General features: G+C 39.1%; 1 protein-coding gene across 2 annotated transcripts in view; it reads left to right on the top strand.

The window, feature by feature from the left end:
• TP53BP1 (tumor protein p53 binding protein 1) overlaps nucleotides 1-11,085 on the top strand; it is a 95,180-nt gene that overhangs the window by 32,540 nt on the left and 51,555 nt on the right. For both annotated transcript variants that reach the window (XM_023514242.1, XM_003791768.2), the window contains exon 12: nucleotides 7,116-8,445. In XM_023514242.1, coding sequence (XP_023370010.1) covers nucleotides 7,116-8,445 — 1,330 coding nt within the window. The remainder of the gene's footprint in view (nucleotides 1-7,115; nucleotides 8,446-11,085) is intronic.

Below are 11,085 nucleotides of genomic sequence, written 5' to 3'. Positions count from 1 at the left end.
GTAAACAGGGTCTTGCTGTTCCTGAGGCTGGTCTTGAACTCCTGAACTCCACCAATCCACCTGTCTCAGCCTCCCAAGGTGTTAGGATTATAGGTGTGAGCCACCATGCCTGACTGTAATAGTCTTCTAACTATTAAATTTTATGTCCTACTCCATCATCTCTCTCTTTTTCAAATTTCTGCATGAGTTCTTTTAACCATTTAAAAAAAAATCACAATATAAACGGTTCACCCATTTAAAGTATGCAATCTAAACAAACAAAAGTATATAATCTAATGCTTTTTAGTATATTCAGAGTTGTTCAGCTATTAGTCACAATCTAATTTTAGAACTTTTTTTTAATCACCCCCCAAAATCCCATGCTAATTGGGAGTCACTTCCATTTCCTCCACCTGCAGCCCTTTGAGACTACCTAAGCTACTTTCCTATTCTGGACGTTTCATATAAATGGAATTATATAACATATAATTTTTTGTGACTGGCTTCTTTCCTTTAGCATAATGTTTTTCAGGGTTCATCTATGTCATAGCATGTATTAGAATTTCATTCCTTTCTATTGCTGAATAATACCATTGTATGTATGTGCTGTGTTTATTCATCCATCAGTTGATGGATATTTGGCTTGTTTACCTTTTTTGACTATTTTGAATAATGGTGCTGTGTAGCTGTGTACTTTAATGCATAGATTTGTACGTGGACATAGTTTTTGTTTTTTGGTTTTTTTTTTTGAGACGGAGTCTTGCTCTGTCACCCAGGTAGAGTGTAGTGGCATCATTTTAGTTTACTGTAGCCTGAAACTCCTAGGTCAAGTGATCCTCTTTCATTAGCTTCCAGAGTAGCTGGGACTATAGGTATGTGACACAATACCTGGCTAATTTGTCTGTTTTAAGTAGAGACAGGGCCTCATTCTTGCTTAGACTGGTCTCCAACTCCACAGCTAAAGTAATTGACCTGCCTCAGCCTCCCAAAGTGTATGAACCACTGTACCTGGGTAGGATATGGTTTTATTTCTCTTATGTATACCTATAGGTGCAATGCAAATCTTGTGTTCAACCATCTTTTAATTCTTTTTTTTTTGAGACAGAGCCTTAGTGCTGTGGCATCACAGCTCACAGCAACCTCCAACTCCTGGGCTCAAGCGAGTCTCCTGCCTCAGCCTCCCAAGTAGCTGGGACCACAGGCGCCTGCCACAACGCCCGGCTGTTTTTTGGTTGCAGCCATCATTGTTGTTTTGGCGGGCCTGGGCTGGATTTGAACCTACCACCTTAGGTGTATGTGGCTGGCACCTTAGCCACTTGAGCCACAGGTGCCAAACCCCATCTTTTAATTTTTGTCTGAATTATTAATTTCTACTGTTGGGTTTTTAATATCTAAATTCTTTTTTCCTCTGAATATTCTTTAAAAAAATAGCATTATTACCCATAATAGCATTTATGGGTATGCTATCTTATCTCTCTAATGATAATAATAGTAGGTTTTTTAAAAATGCTTTTTCTTTCTGAAATAGTCACTGTTTCTTCGAAATAGGTTTTAATTAGTTTTACTTGTTTTTACTTCTTTCAAATTAGAGTCTTTTCTCAGATATAATCTTGATTTTTGCTGATATTGAAGCATGAAATACCAAACAGATGATGAATAGCTCTGAGCTGGTGCTTAGAGTTTGTTATCCCCCTAATGTCAGTATCTTCACTTGTCTTGCCCTGGTTGCATACCCTAGGAAAATGACTAGTCCTCCTGTGCTGAGTATAGGCCTGGCTGCCATTATACTAGATTTGTATGTGGACATGGCTTTTTTTTTTGGAGACAAGAGTCTCACTTTGTTGCCCTCAGTAGAGTGCTATGGTGTCATAGCTCACAGCAACATTAAACTTTTGGACCCAGTTGATCCTCAGCTAGTTTTTAGAGATGAGGTCTAGCTTTTGCTCAGACGAGTCTTGAACTCCAAAGCTCAGGCGATCCACCCACCTTGGCCTCTCATAGTACTAGGATTACAGGCGTGAGCCACTGCTCCTGGCCAAATACTAAAAGTTTCTTAATGGAAGAGGGCTGGGTAAAGGCAGCATTGGGAGGCAGGTGCAGATTCTGTTCATTATGTACGTTTTAATTTAATCTTTGTTTTCAATATGGTACTTTTTAATAACTCTGCTTTGTGTTCTCCAGTCCTGGGATACTCTATTTTACTCTCTTGGGATAAGTCAGAGAGGATATGGAAATCAAACTGTGGTATAACTCTTCTTGGGTTTCTCCACTGCTGGTTTAGGAATTCAGCTTTTATTAGTCTGCTAAACAGATTCCTATTCCTCCAGAATGTTTTTGCAGTTAGCTTTTCTTCTTTTCTCCTTTTCTTAAAAGCATTTACTTAAAAAATCCTTTACCGGCTTGGTGCCTATAGTTCAAGTGGCTAGGGTGCCAGCCACATACACCGGAGCTGGTGGGTTTGAATCCAGCCCAGGCCTGCCAAACAACAATGACAACTACAACCAAAAAATAGCTGGGTGTTGTAGGTGCCTGTAGTCCCAGCTACTTGGGAGGCTGAGGCAAGAAAATTGCTTAAGCCGGGTGGTGCCTCTGGCTCAGAGGAGTAGGGTGCCAACTCCATATACTGGAGGTGTGGGTTCAAACCCGGCCCCGGCCAAAAACTGCAAAATAAATAAATAAATAAAAATAAATTAAAAAAAAAAAAAGAAAAGAAAATTGCTTAAGCCCAAGAGTTGGAGGTTGCTGTGAGCTGTGATACTACAGCACTCTACCCAGGGTGACATAGACTCTGTCTCCAAAAAGAAAAAACAAATCCTTTACCGTTAATTAATGGGGTTCACAAAACCTTGTTTTCTGAGTATGGGTATATTCAATCCATGATTTTTATTTGAAAGTACTCTATCTGTTTTCATTATTAGGTAAGAAGTTTCTACATGTTTGTCTTACTGCGTAGCCCTTGTACATCTGTTATTTTCTTCTATACCTTGGTGATTGGAGTCCAAATCAGCCTCATTTTGATGTTGTAAGATTTAAATATTTATAAGGAGATAACTGCTAATCAAGTTTTTTTTTTTTTTGGCCGGAGCTAGGTTTAAACCTACCACCTCCAGCATATGGGGCCAGTGCCCTACTCCTTTGAGCCACAGGCACCACCCGCTAATCAAGTTTCTAATAAACTTGTTAATTGCATAGTCATTTTGGTCCTTTACCAAGATGCAAAGTCTTTACAGGGGTCCTCAAACTTTTTAAACAGGGGGCCCGTTCGCTGTCCCTCAGACCATTGAAGGACCAGACTGTGGGCCCTGTTGAGTTGGCTGCTAAGCAGGACAGGCAGCGGCAGCAAAAACACCCACAGGCCAGATATTATCTGGCCTAGGTGGGTCCTATGTGGCCTGCGGGGCATAGTTTGAGGACGCCTGGTCTAAAAAGAAGATTAGTAGAAAATAGTTTAATAGTTAATACTTCTCTCATTCTTTTTGTTTGTTTGTTTTGAGACAGAGTCTCACTGTGTTTGCCCTTGGTAGAGTGTCATGGCATCACAACTCACAGCAACCTCAAATTCTTGGGCGTAAGTGATTCTCTTGCCTCAGCCTCCCAAGTAGCTGGGACTACAGGTGCTCACCAGAATGGTTGGCTTTTTTTGTTGTTTTTGCAGTTGTCATTGTTGTTTAGCTGGCCCGGCCTGGATTAGAAACCACCAGCTCTGGGGTATGTGGCTGGTGCCTTAGCCATTGGGCTACAGGTGCTGAGCCTTTTTTTTTTTTTTTTTGAGTCAGAGTCTCAAGCTGTTGCTTTGGGTAGAGTGCTGTGATGTCATAGCTCACAGCAACCTCCAACTCTTGGGCTCAAGTAATGCTTTTGCCTTAGTTTTTCTATTTTTAGTAGAAATGGGGGTCTCACTTTTTTTGCTCAGGCTGGTTTTGAATTCATGAGCTCAAACGATCCACTCACTTTGGCCTCCCAGAGTGCTAGAATAAGAGGTGTGAGCCGCCACGCCTGGCTAAAATGGGTTAATTTTATGTTATTTGAATTTCATTCTTAAAAAGGTAGTTGTATTTTTTTTTTTAGAGACAGTCTCACTTTATTGCCCTCTGTAGAGTGCAATGGTGTCACAGCTCACAGCAACCTCTAGCTCTTGGGCTTAGGCGATTCTCTTGTCTCAGCCTCCCGAGCAGCTGGGACTACAGGCATCTGCCACAATGCCCAGCTAGCATAGTTGTATTTTTATTAGTGATGTCTTATCTGTGAATGTTTGTAAAATGAATTATTTGCAAAAGGAGAAAAAAATAAATATTTCTTTCAGAAGATATGTAATATACAAGTAAAAGAAATAAGATCATCAGTTATCCTATCAGAAATAACATCTCATCTCAACTTTTTTGATATGTTTATTAACTTTAAAAATACATGAAAATTGGGCAGCGCCTGTGGCTCAGTGAGTAGAGTGCCGGCTCCATATACTGAGGGTGGTAGATTCAAACCCAGCCCCGGCCAAACTGCAACAAAAAATATCCAGGCCTTTTGGAGGAACTCCTATATTCCCTGCTACTCAGCAGGCTGAGGCATGAGAATTGCCTAAGCCCAAGATCTGGAGGTTTCTGTGAGCTGTGACGCTACTGCACTCTACCAAGAGTGACAAAGTAAAACTCTGTCTCTTTAAAAAAAAAAAAAAGAAAGAAAAATTACATAAAATATATAAAAGACTACAATAAAATATTCACTTTTTTTTGGAGATAGTACCAACTACGTTACCCTGGGTAGAGTGCTCTGGCATCACAGCTTACAGCAACCTCAAACTCTTGGGCTCAAGAGATTCTCCTGCTTCAGCCTCCCAAGTAACTCGGATGACAGGTGCCTGCCACAATGCTTGGCTATTTTTTGATTGTAGTTGTCATTGTTGTTTGGCAGGCCCAGGCTGGTTTCCAATCCTTCTACAGTATAATTGTATGTAGATACAAAGTATTCTATCATGTAGATGTATCATAATTCTTAAGTGATTTTTCTATCAGTAGACCTTTAAGATATTTCATACTGTTTCCTATCCTAAATAGTAATGTAGTAGTGAATAATTTTGTAGCTATATGTCTGTGTGTTTCCATTGATAAATTTCCCAGAAATGAAATTATTAGGTTAAGGAGTATATAGAATTCCAAGGCTATTGTATTTTGCCAAATTGTCATTTAGAAATATTGAACCAATTTATAGTGTCATGTCTGAGAGGCTATGAATAGGCTCAAATTTATGACTACTGTTCCAATCTGATAAGATAAACAATAACACTAAACATTGAAATACCAGAAATGGAATATACAGAATGTTTGGCTGCTTATTTTGATTCCTCATTATTTTAAAAATCCTATTAAATTGTAGTCTTACCAGCTGTGTGTAGAGTTTTATAGCATTTATGTTAGGCAAAGTCACACACACTTAATGTAAATTTTTACATAGGCTGTGCATGGTGGCTTATGCTTATAATCCTAACATTCTGGGAGGCCAAGGCAGGTGGATTGCGTCAGTTCAGGAAGTTTGTCGGCAGCCTGAGCACGATCAAGACCCCATCTCTACTAAAAATAGAAAAACTAGGCCTGGTGCGGTGACTCAGGTCTGTAATCCTAGCATTCTGGGAGGCTGAGGTGGGTGGATTGCCTGAGCTCATGAGTTTGAGACCAGCCTGAGCAGGAGCGAGACCTGGTTTCTAAAAATAGCTGGGTGTTGTGACAGGTGCCAGTAGTCCTAGCTACTGGGGAGGCTGTTGCAAGAGGATCACTTGAACCCAAGAGTTTGAGGTTGCTGTAAACTATTATGAGCCCATGGTCATGGTACTCTACCCAGGGCGACAGAGTGAGACTCTGTCTCAAATACATACATACGTATATACATAAATAAATAAATTTTTATATAAAAAATGTCTTTGTTTTTTTTTTAATAAATGTTATTAGTTACATAAAGTAAAATTGTTATTTTAATTGTATGGTTTGACGAATTTTGGTAATTATATACGCGTGTGTAACCATCACCATCATCAAAGTATAGAGCAGTTCCCTCACCCTAAACAGTTTCCTCGTAACTCTTTGTGGTTGATCTCCCACTCCCCAGTGTGCTTCCCTCACCTACTCTAGCCATCCACACATCTGTTTTCTGCCACTGTCGTTTTGCTTTTTTGAGAATTTAATATAATTGGAATCAAAGTATGTATGTTCTTTTGTATTTGAGCTCTATTGTATTTTGAGATGTGTTCCTGTGGTTGTATGTATTGATATTTTATATTGTTGAGTAGTATTTCATAATATGTGTGTTTACAATTTGCTTATTCTTCATTAGTTGACAGACATTTGCATTTTGGTTATTGTAATTCATACTACTATAATCATTTGTATACACATCTTTCTGTGGACGTGCATTTTTATTTCTCTTAGGTAAATGCCTGCAATTAGAATTTCTAGGTCATGTAGTAATGTATATTTAACTTTATAAGGTACTGTCTGTTTTCCAAAATGGTGGTACATTTGCATTCCTACCAGCAAGGTATGAGAGTTGCATTTGTGCCACATCCTCACTATCAGTTGGTTTTGTGAACCTTTTAAACTTTGCTTGTTTTTGTTGTATGTAATGGTATTTTATTGTGATTTTCCTTTGCATTTCTTTGTTGACTATAATGATATTGTAAACTTTCAATTTTTATATCTACTTTATGGCCAGCATATTTAGAAATAGTGGAAGTAAAATGAGTACATGTTCCCATTTTGTGAGAACTGAAATGGGCTATGTAGGCATATGTTTAAAAAATTGCTGTGAAATTGAGGGCCCATCACATATATATGACATGATTTTAGTAGTTTGATCATGTATAGTTAAATTTCTTTCTATTTTTGAAAGGGTAAATTAAATAGTACTTTTAAGTTTTTGTTTGAATTTTGCTTATTCTGTATCAGTAATTTCATAAGAAAAGCACTAAACACAGTGACTTGTGTTGATGAAAAAACTGGTGATTGTGAGTTTTGTGTTTCTGAGTTTATGGTCTAGAGTTCTTTAATTCTTAAATAATTGATTTAGAAATTTTAGATGAATGCAAAGATTAGATATAAAAGAAATATGATTATGAACAAATGATGATTTTTTTTCCTCTTCTTCCTTAGGATATTTTCATTCCATCACCAAGTTTGGAGGAACGATCAAATGATGGGAAGAAAGTTGGAGATTTGCATAGTTCATCTTTAACTGTTGAATGTTCTAAAACTTCAGAGATTGAACCAAAGAATTCCACTGAGGATATTGGGCTATCTTTATCTTTGACAGGGGATTCTTGCAAATTGATGCTTTCTGCAAGTGAGTATAGTCAGTCCCCAAAGGTGGAGAGCTTGAGTTCTCACAGGATTGATCAAGATGGAGAAAACACACAGATTGAGGATACTGAACCCATGTCTCCAGTTCCCAATTCTAAGCTTGTTTCTGCTGGAAATGATAGTATCCTGATTAATCCAGCACAGGATGGCCAAGTAGACCTGAGTCAGAATGATGATAAAACAAAGGGAGATGACACAGAGACCAGGGATGACATTAGTATTTTAGCTACTGGTTGCAAAGGCAGAGAAGAAACTGTAGCAGAAGATGTTTGTATTGATCTTACTTGTGATTCAGGGAGTCAGGCAGTTCCTTCTCCTGCTACTCAATCAGAAGCACTCTCTAGTGTATTAGATCAGGAGGAAGCTATGGAAATTAAAGAACACCATCCAGAAGAGGGTTCTTCAGAGTCTGAGGTGGAAGAAATCCCTGAGACTCCTTGTGAAAGTCAAGGAGAGGAGCCCAAAGAAGAAAATATGGAGACTGTCCCATTACACCTTTCTCTGACTGAAACTCAGTCCCAAGGGCTGTGTCTTCAAAAGGAAATTCCAAAACAAGAATGCCCAGAAGCTATGGAAGTTGAAACCAGTGTGATTAGTATCGATTCCCCCCAAAAGCTACCAGTACTTGACCAAGAATTAGAACATAAAGATCAGGAAGCTTGGGAAGAAGCTACTTCAGAGGACTCAAGTGTTGTCATTGTAGATGTCAAAGAGCCATCTCCCAGAGTTGATGTTTCTTGTGAGCCTTTGGAGGGTGTGGAGAAAGGCTCAGATTCCCAGTCGTGGGAGGATGTTGCTCCAGAAATAGAACCTTGTGCTGAGAATAGATTAGATGCCCAGGAAGAAAAGAGAATAGAATATGAAGGAGATCTGAAATCCATGACTGCAGAAAAAGAACCTGTAGAGAAAGATTCTCCACAGCTTCCCTTGCCGTTAGTGAGAGCAGACGATCCTCTGAGACCTGACCAGGAGATACAACAGCCCCAGCCTCAAGAGAAAACGGATACCTCATTAACTGAAGACTCAAAAAAGGCTAATGCAAAGCAGCTAGGCCCAGGTGTGGAGGCCCAGCAGTTGAAGGCCTCTTCCCATTCCTCACAAAGCTTCTGTGAAAGTTCTAGTGGTAAGTGTAATTTTAGATTATTTTGTATCTCTAGCCAGATTATAATTTGGAATGGAAGGTAGGAGAGAACTGTATGGGCTTACCATTAACTTTGGTTTATGTTTGTGAACAGCTAGTGGTAATTGAGAAATTTAATATTTCAGATTGTATTTTTCTTTTGTAGTTAATAATTTTTTGTGGGATTATTATAGATCATTTGAGGTTATAGCTTAATCAGTATAAACATTTAGAAATTGTACCAGTCTGGTTTCTTTCTAGTTAGGCTCTAACCTGGCTCTGTTTTTTGACAGTTGCCTTGAAATACAGGGATCTTTGAAATACAAGAATCTTTCTTTGATTACCGTATGCGGTAAAATCACACTTGGAACTCTGTTAATGAGTATGCTGTGACTGGTTGTTTCCTCTTGATGAGCATTAAGTAAAGTTTTAAAATTTGGTTCGGCCTATATATATCTTAAATCTTAAAGTGGAAAATACAGGTGGCGCCGTAGCTTGGTGGTTATGGTGCTGGTCACATAGACCGAGGCTGGCGGGTTCGAACCCAGTCCGGGTCAGCTAAAACATCAACTGCAACAACAAAAGTAGCCAGAGCTTGGTCCCTGTGGCTCAAGCGGCTAAGGCACTAGCCACATACACCTGAGCTGGCGGGTTTGAATCCAGCCTGGGCCTGCCAAATGACAATGATGACTGCAACCAAAAAATAGCCGGGCATTGTGGCAGGCACCTGTAGTCCCAGCTACTTGGGAGACAGAGGCAGGAGAATCGCTTGAGCCCAGTTGTTGGAGGTTACTGTGAGCTGTGATGCTGTGGTACTCTAGCCAGGGCAACAGCTTTAGGTTCTGTTGGGTGCTGTAGTTCATGTCTATAATCTTGGCAATTTTGGAGGCTGAGGTGGGAGGATCATTAGAGGCCAGGAGTTTGGGATCAACCTGAGCAAAATAGCAAGACCCTCATCCCTACCAAAAAAAAGTAGCTGGGCATGGTGGTTCGTGCTTATAGTCTCAGCTACTCAGGAGGCTGAGGCAGGAGGATTGCTTGACTCCAGAAGTTTGAGGTTGCATTTAGCTATGATGATGCCACTGCACTCCAGACTGCGCAACATAGTGAGACCCTCTGTCCAAAAGAAAAAACAAAAAGTTTTTAAAAGATACAAATATCAGTTTTATTCTTTCTTTATTTTTTATTTATTTTTTTTGAGACGGAGTTTCACTTTGTTGCCCTCGGTAGAGTGCTATGGCGTCATAGCTCACAGCAACCTCAAACTCTTGGGCTCAAGCAGTCCTGTTGCCTCAGCCTCTAGAGTTGTTGGGATGGTAAGTGCGTGGCACAACGCCCTGCTAGTTTTAGAGATGAGGATTTGCTCTGGCTCAGGCTGGTTGGAACTCATGAGCTCAAGCAATTCGCCCACCTAGGCCTCCCAAGTGCCAGGATAACAGGTGTGAGCCACCTTGTCAGGCCAAGTTCTATTATTTTAATAGTATTCTGAAATTCTTGTTTACACTATTTAATTGGCAGAGTGAGCTCTTTTATTTTGTTGTAGATGCTGCCATAGTAAAACATAAATTTTATTAGTATTACTAGCATCCAGATTATTGAAAATTCTGGTAAGTGATTTTCGGCTTTAATATTTTTGTTCTTGGCCAAACAACAAAAAGCAATTGAAGACACTGGCTGGGAGAACAGTATTTCTGAGGAGAAGTTATAGAAATTAAAATAATTTTAACTGGAAATTAGAACATGAAGGGATAAGAATAGTTTTTATCTTAGAAGATTAGTCTAAAATAAATCATTTGGAAGAGAATTGCAAAACAGAAAAAAATTGATGTGTACTTAAAATATAGTTGGTTAGTGCTAAACTTTGAGACTAATTTAAATGATAGTTATCTAAAAAGTAATAGTTTTTCTGTCTGAGAAACATATGAATTGGGTGATCCCCAGTTTCCATTAAATTTCTGCATGCTAAAGTTAGATAGGCACTTTAGTTGTGCTTTTTGTTTTAAACCATACAGGAAAGTGGAAATTGGAACTAGAGTTGGGAGTAGGGAGAAGGAGTAAGGGAGAAAAGAAAGTGTCAGTTGAGAGAAAAAGAGAGAATCACTCTAAATTGGAGACCTTCAAATATTTATCTATGAAGGGTGCCTCTTAAATCTGAAAAAAACAAATTTTAAAAGATGGTACTTGGAAGCCCAACCATAGAACAAATTTATGGTGGATTGATGATGTGAAAAACCATAACAAGTTCAGCAAGTCTTTGTTTAAACCCATAAGTGGTCATCTGTAATAGTTTAATAATGATTAGTAAAACTAGATATGTTTTGGGCTCTAGCTATATAACCTTTGTTGGCTTACTTGATGTAATGTCATCCTGATTGGCTATTAATGTCAGGGAGACTTCTAGAGAAATTCTTACATTTTTAGTTAGATGGCTTTTAACAAATATTAGAGGTGACTAGCTCTTTTGAGCGTAGAAGATGAAAAAATGGGCTTTAAACTATAAGCAGAAATCTGGGGCCAGTGGCTCACACCTGTAATCCTAACACTCTGGGAGGCTGAGGCAGGTAGATTGCCTGAGCTTATGAGTTTAAGACCAGCCTGAGCCAGAGTGAGCAAGATCTTGTCTCTAAAAAAAGCCAGATTTCG

The sequence above is a fragment of the Otolemur garnettii genome, unplaced genomic scaffold (assembly GCF_000181295.1).
Source record: "Otolemur garnettii isolate 467f Iridium unplaced genomic scaffold, OtoGar3 scaffold00050, whole genome shotgun sequence".
NCBI classification, from domain to species: domain Eukaryota; kingdom Metazoa; phylum Chordata; class Mammalia; order Primates; family Galagidae; genus Otolemur; species Otolemur garnettii.
This window is presented reverse-complemented; position numbering and strand designations above follow the sequence as displayed.